The sequence below is a fragment of the Chionomys nivalis genome, chromosome 3 (genome assembly GCF_950005125.1).
Source record: "Chionomys nivalis chromosome 3, mChiNiv1.1, whole genome shotgun sequence".
Lineage (NCBI taxonomy): Eukaryota > Metazoa > Chordata > Mammalia > Rodentia > Cricetidae > Chionomys > Chionomys nivalis.
The window spans coordinates 104,965,951-104,978,173 of NC_080088.1; the positions used below are offsets into that span (position 1 = coordinate 104,965,951).

General features: G+C 49.4%; 1 protein-coding gene across 2 annotated transcripts in view; it reads right to left on the minus strand.

Annotated features, from left to right (window-relative positions):
* The window catches only part of Adgrd1 (adhesion G protein-coupled receptor D1), a 113,162-nt gene that overhangs the window by 32,906 nt on the left and 68,033 nt on the right, over positions 1-12,223 (minus strand). For both annotated transcript variants that reach the window (XM_057765957.1, XM_057765958.1), the window contains one exon: positions 6,802-6,875. In XM_057765957.1, coding sequence (XP_057621940.1) covers positions 6,802-6,875 — 74 coding nt within the window. The remainder of the gene's footprint in view (positions 1-6,801; positions 6,876-12,223) is intronic.

Genomic DNA, 12,223 nt, shown 5'->3' on the forward strand with positions numbered 1-12,223 from the left:
GTGTCTATCATTACACACAAAACACAGAAACGACACACACAATATCATAATGGTATGCAGGAGGCAACAGCTACCTGGTTTTTGTGAACGCACACATAAATGAATGCAAATTACTGAGGAACTGACAGCCTCCTCACAGTGGTCTTCAAACTCCGGGGGAAGAGGTCGGGGAGGGAGGCTGGGGTCAAACGGAATGTTTGCTTTTCTGAAATGTTCAAGTCTCTAATTGCTGCTGGAGCTACGATTTCTTCTCACAGTGACACCCAGGCCAGTATGCACTGAAGCCAGCCGGTTTATCTCTGCAGCGAGTGTGCTGGCCACTGTCATTTTCTCGTGTGTACTTCTCTGCCCTTTCAAATGACAAGCAGGTATCTTTGTTCGCAAAGACAAACCTGTGTCTCAGCTTGAGGCAGGAGCCCCCAGTCTACCCAGCTGAAGGAGTCTGAGGCTCAGACTGTCTCTGATTTGTATTCTGCTATAGTTCCTACTTCTACCCCGAGGGGGTAGGCGCTTGGAGCGAGGTAATCCATGCCCCCATCTTGCACCCCTGACGATATCCATGAACACCCCGCTATAGCAATTTTATATTCCAAAGAGGCCTGTAGCCCTTGCAATAGTAACCCTGCTGGGGGGTGGGGCTGAGAGTGTGGGAACGGGGCCGCGGTGTGGGCACTGCACCTGGTAACTGAGATGCAGGGACCAGCAGCTTTCTGGGTGGTTTTCATGATGAATGAGCCACTCTTGCGGGAGGTCGGAGGCAACCGGCAGAAAGCAAAGCCTGAGCCAGTGGAACCACATGTAGAGGAACCAGATCCCCATCAACAACAGCAGAATACAAAGGAGTTGTGGGCCCCTCCCCCACCCCACATTTGGATCTAAATTTCCCAGGACCTGGAGAAGGACCGCCATACAGGCGATTGTGTTTTATGCAGCTACTTTGTATGCCTACTTAATGCGAAGATGCCACATTTCCATTTGAGGTGACCCTGAGAATTAACAGGGGTGGAAACAATCCTGAGGGTGGACGTGGCCCTCGGCTCTAGTGAAGGGGGCGCAGACCATCCATGAAAGTCATGTCCCGAAACAGAACCCTGCAGGTGTGACTCTGCCATAATCAGCCAGGGAAGCTGAGTTCTGAGAGGTGTTACCTCTGGATGGGATGGAAATCTGCTCCCCAGGGAGGTGGTGGGGATGAGAGGGAAGCTTCCCAGTTGCGCACAAATAAATCTGCCCAGAAGACAGCTGAGCCGTTTCAGATAGCATCAAAAAATATGCACAGCCTGTGACCTGGGACGTCCACGCCGTGGCAGCAATATGGTCACTCAGGTACATAAATACAATGTGACGTATATAAACACAGTAAAAGAAGCAGGCATCAATAGAGGCAGAACCCAAAGAAAATGGTGTAGAACGATGGGACTGAAAACACTTCCGTATATTTCCTATGAATGCAAGTATACATGACACATAAATTATTTCAAAACACATGCTTAAACTCAGGGTAAGATGTGAAAAAAGAAGAGGTATTTGTCTTCTAAAAAAAAATAAGGTTTTGTCTTTAAAAATGAGAAGAATGATATTTCAAAGCCCAGACGTGATGGTACACGCCTGTAATCTTAACACTTGGGAGGCTGAGACAGGAGGCTTGCTGTGAGTTCGAGGCCAGTCTGGGCTAGACATTACATTTTAAGCTAGTTGGTAAAGTGAGGCCCATCTCAAACAAATGGAAAAGAGGAATGTGGATCTATTAGGGGGTGGGGGTGGGGTTCAGTGGTAGAGCACGTGCCTAGCATGAACAGCTCTGGGTTCCATCCTGGGTCCCACAAAGGAAATAAGTAAAAGCATATATTCATAAATATTCAATATATACCAAGAGAGTCACTGTATAATTTCTTAGAGCATTAATCTTTTCCAAAAGCGACCCATGTCTCCTGGCAGAATGGCTCCTCAGCCAGTAAAAGCATTTTGCTGTCAAATCTGAGGGCCTAAGTCCAATTGATCTCTGGGGCACACAGGGTAGAAGGAGAGAGCTGACTCGGGCTGCAGGTCATCCTCTGATCACCCCACACACACTCTGGAGTGATTGTAGCTACACCCAACTACACGTGTACGCACAGAAACAAATATGTTTAAGATTACAAATAATAAAAAATAAATAAAATTAGAAAAAGTAGCCTAGAATTATAAGACCAGGGAAGATATCTTTCAAAACTGAAAGAGAACTTGTTCTCAGACGATCGAGCGATAACTGAATTCACTTCCAGCAGGCTCGCAATACAAGGAAGGTTAAAGGGACCTTACGCCAGACAGAAACGTGGCTCTGCACAAAGGCATAAAAACAGCTAGAGATGAGATAAGTGTAGGCGTCCATGGCATGGCCCTGGTCTTGTCTGTAATTACTCTACAAGATAGCTGATTGTCGATTGTCTGGGGGCAGAAACAAAAAAAAAAAACCTGTAAAGATCTACTGACAGCAGTGACAACCTTCCAATCGATGGGCAGGAGGAACTACAGGTGCGTATTAATTACATTTTAGAATACTCTTAAAGTCATGCCATATCCATTGCAGCCAGACACGAGGGCATGAAATGTCAATCGTCTGAACAAGGCTAAGAGATGGTCTTTAAAGCCCTACTTTTAATAAAAGAGAATTAAAAGAAAATGATGGGTGAAGATCTAGCACTAGAAAATACATACTGAAGGGGTAGAGCAAAGCCCAGAGAAATCATTTGGGAATTAAGAGTACTTATTGCTCTTCCAGAGGACCCAAACGCCTGCACTGGGAGACTACAACCACCTGTAACTCTAGCTCCAACTGATCCAATATCTCTGGTTTCTAGCTATCTCTATCTTCCAGCTTGTGTGCATATACCTACAGATGCACACACACACACACACACACACCTAATTAAAAATAATAAAAATTGCTTTTTTAAAGGGGCAGCAGAATTGTGTCTCAATGTGATGGGGTGGACCTCAGTGTAGCACTTATAACAAAGAAGGGACCACAGAGAAGAGCAAATTATCCCAGGCCACCATCAATCACAGTGGAGAATCTGTACGCCTCTTCTCAGGTGGTCTTTCTTAGGTCTTGTTCACTCTACCTCTCAAATTGAACCAAGAGCCTCAAGCATGCTAAGCAAGGGTTCTACCACTAAGCCATATCTCCACCACCCTTTTTACTTTTTGTTTTGAGACAGGGTCTCGCTGAGCTGCCTGGGATAGCCTTGAACTCACTCTGTAGCCTCAGCAGGCTTTGATCTTGCTGTCTTCCTGTCTTCCTGGCCTGTGAGTTTGAGCCCAGCTTCTTACTCTTGGAATTGGTTCCCAGAGCCCTCCAAAGAAATTCAAAGATTTAAAGTGGCCCGAAGTTTGCAAAAAGCCACCACATACCCTCTTATGTTAGTGTCCAGATGATGCATAATATCCAATGCAATGCGAATGGCATAATATCCAATGCAATGCGAATGGCATAATATCCAATGCAATGTGAATGGCATAATATCCAATGCAATGTGAATGGCATAATATCCAATGCAATGTGAATGGCATGTGGATGCTTATGTCAAGGTAGGAATAATGACAGGCAGAAGTCTGCCCATGCTATTAAAGGTGTAATTTCCCCCCAGCCCAAACATTTCAGGTTTGTAGTTGGTTGGATATCTACTACAAAAGTATGGGTACTGAGGGCTGGGTGTAATTGGCAGGACAAGTTAACAGAACAGTAGCAAGACCAGAAGACCTGCGCATAACTGCCTCTTAATATGACCTCACTGACATTTATGGAACTCCAGCCACGAATGCGTTGTTTCCCAGGAGCTCTATAGTATGCGTGTGAACAACTTAGAGCACCTTTTAAAAACCGAGGCTATCGAAAGCACCTTTTTTAGGTCATTAAATATTTAATTATAAATCACCAGCAGAAAGGACTCTAGAAATGCTCCCACTGTGGAGAAGTTAAGCAGCTCCCCTCCAAATGAACCAAGGGATGGGAGCGATGGTTCAGGAGGTAAAGGCACTTGCTGTCAAGTCAGGTGACCTGAGTTCCATCTCTGGGACCCACACAGTAGAAAGAGAGAACTGACTCCCCGGGGTTGTCCTCTGACCTCCAGATGCAGAGCATGGGGAGAACATTTGAAGTGCGCAGTATTGTCCTAGAGCTCGGTCACGTGATCGTACAGCTGTGTTCACTCATCAAAACCAAGAGAACTATGCTTTTCAAACTGAATCTTCCTGAATACATAATAAGGAATCATTTGAAAAGTGCTGTGGCTGGATGCTTGTGGTGTGGCTGTCTCTGGGAGCTATCGAAAGTACCTTTTAGATCATAAAATATTTTTAATTATAAATCTGGGGCTGAAGAGAATTGCACTATGCATGCATATCAACGTGGGCTGATACTCATATCTTGTCTATGGTGTGCAACGCTGGGAAGACATTCTCTCTAACACACCGACTTCCTTTCTTTGGATGTACAGAGGCAGTGGGTCTGATTTCTTTTCTTGAAGAACGTCCATACTGATTTCCACAACGGCTGTGCTGACTCAGCCTCCCCGTTTCTCCACACCCTGGCCGGCTTTGCTGTCTGCTGTAGTTCGTCTCAGCTGTCAACCTGACATGACCCAGAAGCACCTGGGAGGAGGGAACCTCAGTTGAAGAGGTGCCTCCATCAGATTGATCTGTGGTCACATTTGAGAGGTATTTCTTTAACTGCTAATTGATGTGGGCAGGCCCTTCCCACTGTAGGTGGTGCCATTCCCTAGGCAGGTGGGCGTGGCTGGTCTGAGAAAGGTAGCTGAGCAAGCCATGGGGAGTAAGCAATGTCCCTTCGTGGTCTCTGCTTCAGTTCCTGCCCTTGACTGTCCTCCTTGATGGACTCTACCATGTAAGCCAAATGAACTGTTTCCTTCCCCGTGTTGCTTTTGGTCTGAGTTTTATCACAGCAATAGAATCTAGCCAGAATGCTGGCTTTTATCTTTCTCTTTAAGAGTCAAATAGCTCACTTGGTAGCAAGGAGTGAAAAGAAATCCGTGTATGTGTGTGTGTGGTGTGTGGTGTGTGTGTGTGTAGTGTGTGTGTGTGTGTGTGGTGTGTGTGTGGTGTGTGTGTGTGGTATGTGTGTTTGTGTGTGTGTGGTGTGTGCTTGTGGTGTATGTGGTGTGTGGTGTGTGTGTGTGTGAAACTCATAAATCTTCTCTCATCTTGTGGCTGACTGAACTGTGGTGGTCAAAAGGCCGGTGACAGCAGAATCCCCTCGCAGGCTTGATCTTTTGCAGAAATGAAAAGAGGCCAGAGTTACTCGACTTGCAATTATCCTCTAGACAAGAGTCCCGACCGCTGGGCACCCAGCGTCTCAATGGCTGCTACAGTCTCCTTCTTGTGTTATTGGAATCTGTGCAAAGTTTCCCTAATGTCTTCAGTGCCTGCGCCTTAGCCGGCTGTCGGGAGCAGGTTGTATTCCAGGGCTGTGAACATGCCCCCTCCTTCTGCCTCTCCCAGGATTCCCTTGGATTCCACCCGTATCTCTCCGGGGCACTTTACTGGAAATACCACAATTCCCTCCTCCAATTTACAACTCCTAGAGTCGGCTGCTTGTCCCTTGACCCCTTCTCCTTGAAGGTCATAGAAATGAGCCCTGCCCCCAGAAGCTCCCTTGGATTGGATCCTCCCTGCTGCCTTAGGGTGTCAGTGAGGTGCTCCTCCAAGCTGCAGGTGACTGTACTCTTGGATGAAATGAGAGATGTGTGTTTACACGGAACTCACACTGGCGCAGGTTCTCCTCAATGCCTGTCCTCTGGTGAATGGCTTCACTACAGCCTCTGACTCGGGTCTGGGCCCTTTCTGTCCGGCCTCTTTCTCTGCCACACTCTCCTCAACTTTCAGGATTCTCTGTGTTCACTCTTGCTCACTTTGAGCTCATTACCCACTCTTATCTCAGTTTCTTGCACTGTGCCCATCACCCCTGAGGTCCCACCCACAACCCTCCTCTTGTTCCTAATGCCATCCCTACCGTGGTGGGGATCCGTCTTACTGTGGTCTTACTTGCATTTCCCTGGGGAGTGGGATATTGATTTGCTCTTTATTTTCTGTATCTGCTGCACATTTTTGTTTCTTCTTTTGGCAAATGACAATTTAGGTCTGTCGCCCATGACTTAACCAGAGTACTTGGGTCTCTGACTAGTGGGTTGTTTGAATCTTTGGAAACTATTTCTGGATATTAACCTCAACACTAAACATCAAATAGAGAGATGTTTTTATTACATTATTCATATGTTTGGGGGCGATGTATGTGTGCATGTTAGCACATGCATGTGGAGATCAGGGGAGTTGACTCTTTCCTTCCACCATGTCCTAGGGACCAAAGTTTGGGTTATGAGACTTGACAGAAGACACCTTCACCCACTGAGCCATCTCACTGGCCCCAACGCTAAGATATTGATATGCTAGCCAGTGAATGCTGTTTCCCAAAGACCCGCATCCCAGTCCTCCCTCAAGACACTCTTTAGAGAAGGCTGTGGATCAGTATTTCCACGTGGCCTCATAGTGCCCTGATGAAATGATTCTAAGGACTACAAAAAGACCTTTGAATCCACACAACCTCCAGTCATACCCAACCAGGTCTTGCCTCACGCACAGTCATGCAAACACGTTGGCTTCATAAACAAGTGAGCACAACCCTGCCCTGTGTGGTGTGAGAGCGCCCTGGGGCGGACACCTTGAGCCACTGGACATCTTGTTGTCTTCCGATCTTCCCCGTTTCTCCCCATTCTGTCCACCTGGTAGCCCCCATACTCACAGTACCTGAAGTTAAGGAAGGCGCAATACAGGAAGAGGCGGTTGCTCTCGTTGGTGGCATCAGCATACTGCTTATGAGTCTGAAAGGAAAGGAAAGGGATACAGCTGTGATAAGAAAGGCCAAACACCTGTCCTGGAGTGGGGACAGGATTCCACACAGGGGCTGAGATGATGGTTCACCAAGTAAAAGCATTTGCCATGCAGGACCTGATGACTTGAACTCAATCCCCAAACCCAAATAGAAACCAGATGTTGTGGTGCACATCTGTAATCCCAGAGCCCTTATGAATAATGAGGCTGAGAGAGTTGGAAGCTGTGAGCCAGCTAACCTGGGTATGTGGCACCGTTCCTAAACAAGACAGAGCCTGCAACAAGGGAGAAAGCAAGAACTGCCTCCTGAAAGTTGTCTCTGACCTTCACGCATGTGCCATGGTACACACATACCTGCATCAATACACACAAAGTTTAAAGTGTTTGCAATTAATTTATTTATTTAAACAGATTTTCGAACTTTAAGATGTATGTGCGTATGTGTGTATCTGTATCTGTGTATGCATGCATGTGAGTGCAGTGCCCACAGAGATCAGAAGGGGGCACGGGACCTCCTGGAGCTAATTATAGGTAGTTGTGGGCCACCTGAAATGGGTGCTGGGAACCGAACTTGGCTCTGCTGCAAGAACAGCACACACTCTAAACTGTGGAGCCATCCCTCCAGCAGCAGAATTTTTTTATTTCCCAAAGATCTCTCACATTCTGAACATCCAGGGTGCCTGTGACCTAGCTGGAGAAGCCACGCCCTCCAGGGCTTCCCCAGGTCAGCACCTGCAGGCTTCCAGCTCTCTTATCTGCTCAGAAACAGCCTGCATGGAGGAGTGAGGCAATCAGAGCGCTTTTGAGTTTCTGCGCATGAAGAAGGAAGAACTCTATGGAATGGTGCGGGAACCTGGAATTAGAAGTGCTTGCCTCAGAGTGGAACAGAAAGGGCTTTCATATCGTCCCTCTTCCTAGGTACCACACATCCATAAGGCACTCCAGGGAAGGTTTAACACAAGGGACACAGAGTACTCCATGTCTGCATCCACACTTGGCATAAACAGCTTCTGGTAGGGGAGGCAGTGCAGGCACAGGAGCCTATGGAGGGTGGATGATGTAACACTGAGCTGGAAGTTAGGAAGGACAACCTTGGTGACGACCGGCCCAGGTAAAGATGCATCTCTACTGGAATACAAGCCCTGTGTTTAATATCTCCTCTGGACCCAAACTGCGCAGAAATGTCTAAGAGATACGTCTCTGTGTCACCCAGGTCATTTAGAAGTATTTAAAGCAAGCAGGTGGCCAAAGGAAGCCATCCCCAGCCCCCCATGACACAAGAGACGCGGCCTCTAGGGAGGTGTTCGGAAGACTGTCTTCTCTTGGGTGGTTTACTTCTGCTCCTCCCACCCCCGGAGACCAGAGTTTAAATCATCCTTCAAAGAAAAAGTGCAGCTGGCCAGTGTGCAGAAAAAGCCAAGTGTGTGTGGTCCACAAGGGAGGAGTAGACTAGCCGTCTTGGGTGTGGGGCCAAGGTCACAGTCCTGACCAGGAATTCCCTGCTCAGCTGGTCCTCAAACTCTGGCCCAGGCTCAGCTCTTTGGCTGGGAAAAGCAAGTTGCTTAAAAAATAAAAAATAAATAAATAAGGAAGCCTTGACATTTCCAGAGAGATTCTAACATATGGGAATGCAGCTGTGCCAAAGAAAAGGTGAGTCACCTTGCACAGCCCACGTTCCGCTTGAAGAGGACCGTGGGAGGCCAACAGTCCATCCAAGTCCCAGTTGCCTGGGCTGGAGAGAAAAACCATTTCCGCAGGTCAGCAGGATGCTGGGCATCCGGAAGGGCCTGGCAGCGTCTCTCTGAAGATCCTAGCAGAGAACCCCGGGACCAGCCCACACAAGCCTGGTGGTTCCCCTGCAGACACACGCTGTGTGTCCAGAGCTTCAGAGGCTGCACAATAGCCCCTGCCATTTCACAGGCCCCCTCCACCTCTGCAGTGAGCTTCCCAACGGGATTAGCCAGCCAATTACTCATAACCTGCTGCTTACAGGCGAAGTGTGGGCTTCTGAACATGAAAGGGAAGGAAATACATCTGAGAAGTTCCCTTAACATCCCTTGTTCAGACATGTGTTTACTTTGTGTTTTAGTGTGTGGCTTTACTGATAAAGAAATTGGGAGACACTTCTTCATCACTGTCCCCAAGCAGAAGGCAGATGGCACTGTCACCATGATCCTTAATTGTGACCCTCGGCAAAGCAGCATCACAGACCGAAATAGCCACATCCCCAGCCTAGGGCCAGACACAGGCAGAGACTAGCAGAGGTCCCACTCCATCCTCACTGCTTTTTTACCTCCCACTGGCCTTTTCCCACAGCCAGGCCCAGCTCTGATTGGCGAAGGGGCTCACAAGACAAAGGCCTGATGTTCTCTGGTTTCAGAGACTCTTAGGATAGATAGCCCTTCATTGCCCATGAAAGCGCTGACATGGAAGACTGGTGGACCCTCTGGGTCAGAGCCAGAAAGGAACCAATGAGATGTGCAGGTTCCTATCCCAGGATCTGCATCCCTATCACAGGTCAATGGGATGGGCCACCCTGAGGGCAGAAGGGAAAGACCAAGCCAGGCAACATCCTGTCTGTGCCTTGTGCTCAATGTTTTCCCAAACTATGTGTTTGCTGCCTGATTTTTGACTCTCTTGTCCCAAGCCAAGAAGTAGAAAGAGTCCCCCACTCCTACCCCATCTAGGCCATCAACTCCATCCAGACTCTGTCTGAACTAACCAGGGTGCACATACGACCCCATAGACTTGGTGATGTCAGGCGTGTCTCCTTAGCAATAGGTTACGTGTGGGCCTCAGTCCTATAGAAGGGCCACCCTCACCTCTCAACACACATCTTTTCTACAGGTGCAGCTTCCCATGACTATAACACAGCCGTGGGAGCACCACCACAGCCATGGGAGCACCACCACAGGGCTGCCCCAGGGTCAGAGAGAGCACGGTCAGCCTCTGCCCCAGAGGTACAAGAAATGATGTTCCCATAGCACAGAATCCAGGTTTCAATCTCTACATGGCCAGTGCGAGCCCTTGGCCATGAAAGGAAAGACCCATTCCTTTAACAGGAGCTAATTTCTCAGTCACACCCCTCCAGGGCTTCCCCAGGTCAGCACCTGCAGGCTTCCAGCTCTCTTATCTGCTCAGAAACAGCCTGCACTGAGGAGTGAGGCAATCAGAGCGCTTTTGAGTTTCTGCGCATGAAGAAGGAAGAACTCTATAGAATGGTGCGGGAACCTGGAATTAGAAGCGCTTGCCTCAGAGTGGAACAGAAAGGGCTTTTATATCTTCCCTCTTCCTAGGTACCACACATCCATAAGGCACTCCAGGGAAGGTTTAACACAAGAGACACAGAGTACTCCATGCCTGCATCTACACTTGGCATAAACAGCTTCTGGTTACCCAGTGATGGAGAGGTAGGGGAGGCAGTGCAGGCACAGAAACCTATGGAGGGTGGTCGAGATGAAGGCAGAAGCTAGGCAGGATAACCCCAGATGAGAGCTGGGCCAGGTGAGGGTACGTCTCTAATGACCCAGGATCCCTGAGCCCTAACTAACCTTCCACCATCCTGAACAGGCCAGACCTCCTGGCAGAGGAGTCCTGCCACCGGTAGAGATATCCAAAGATGCCTCTGGTGTCAGGTAGCACCCCCTGCAGTGGTCCCCCTCCATCTCCCTCAGACCTGCCTCTTTCTTTCCCATCTCTCCCAGTTTTCAAGGGACCATACTTGCTTTCACACTGACCTCACCTCTTCTTATCTGAACTACAGGTGTGTGGCCTGAAGAAGACCCGCCTACGTGCTTCCTGTGATCTCGTGCACGCTACCATCCAGCCTAGCACATCCGCATGGCCACCTGGGTCCAGCAGCTCAGGCAGCTACTGACGGCCCTCCCACAGCCTCTCCTGCCCTTGACCTCCATCCTCCCCCCTCCACGGCCTTGTAGCCTCTCCTGCCCTTGACCTCCATCCTCCCCCCTCCACGGCCTTGTCTTTTACACAGCACACATCTAATCCTATCGTACACTTAAGATCTTGAAGGGAAAGATGGAACAGAGACAGCTCAGACACCTGAGGGTTGAAAGCCACCCTCCCTTTGTGGCACTGCCTTCTGCTTTAGCCGAGCCTACCCTGTCTGCTTGTCCCACCTACCACTCATCCACCTATCTGTCCTCCCATCAGTCTATCTTTCCTACTTGCCTATCTACCCTCCCATTGTCCTGTTCATCTGTCTGACAACTTCTACCTCATCACCAATCCCTCCCGGGCATCTGCCCACCTCTGTCTACCCCTACCTGACCGCCCACCTTTCCCTCTACCTCCCTTCCACTCACTCACTTCCTCATTCATCCAGCTACCCATCCCATGAAGCCACCCCCTATCACCTTACTCCCCCCCCATCCTACCAACATAGCCCTCCCTTGCCCATCCTCTTTCCCATCATCCACAGTGCCCATCCACACACACCTCTCCTGAGCTTACCCACCTTGCTACAGCTGCCTGGGAGGCCTAACCCTCCTGACACGCCAGCAGAGCTCACCCTCACGGAAGCCCCAGGCTCCCCCATGGGTGCCATCCTCTGCTGTGTTTCCCTCCCTCTTCTCTGCATACTCTTGCATCCGATAAATCCCAACCCTTTCCCGGGGTGTCAAAGCCCCAGAGCAGGCCCCACCCTCGTAACCACCCCCTTACACAGTGCCCATTACCAGATAGGTAAGTTGTATACACAGAGACTCATGAACCGGACAGTCACCCCGCTCTCTGTGAGCTCCCATGGGAACCCCAGTCATGCCCTGGGATCTGCCCCTAACACATCTACAGAGCTGTAGAAGGACAGGAAGGTGACTCGGGTATAGATTAGAAGAGTGGAATGAGGAGGGGACCTCTGAAAGTCATCTGTCTTCTCAAGTGACTCCAGATAGCTGTGGTGACATCTGATCAGTATTCACTTCCCAGTTCTTGCTAGCAGAACGAGTTCTGTTCAGGATGACAGCGGGGCCCTGGGTCTGTCTGTCTAGCACCTGCTCTCATCCTACATTGCGGGGGGGGGGGGGGTAGAGGGACAGTCTTCTCCAGCTCACCAACAAACACACTCACTCACTCGTGTACTCCTACTATGTTCACACCGGGCCTTGCTGATACTTCTGCACACTCTGGCTGCTCCTTCCTCCCCTCGGACACCAGCCTGGTCTCCTAAGGGACAGAGTCAAGTGTAGCTCAGACCCACAGAATGGGGCTGTGTGGAACTCCTGCCCATCAAGGCCCAGCACCGTGACAGATCCACAGCCCTTTCCCACAAAGACTACCCGCTGACTGGCTGGGCTATTTCCCCTTCCAGAGGCCTTTG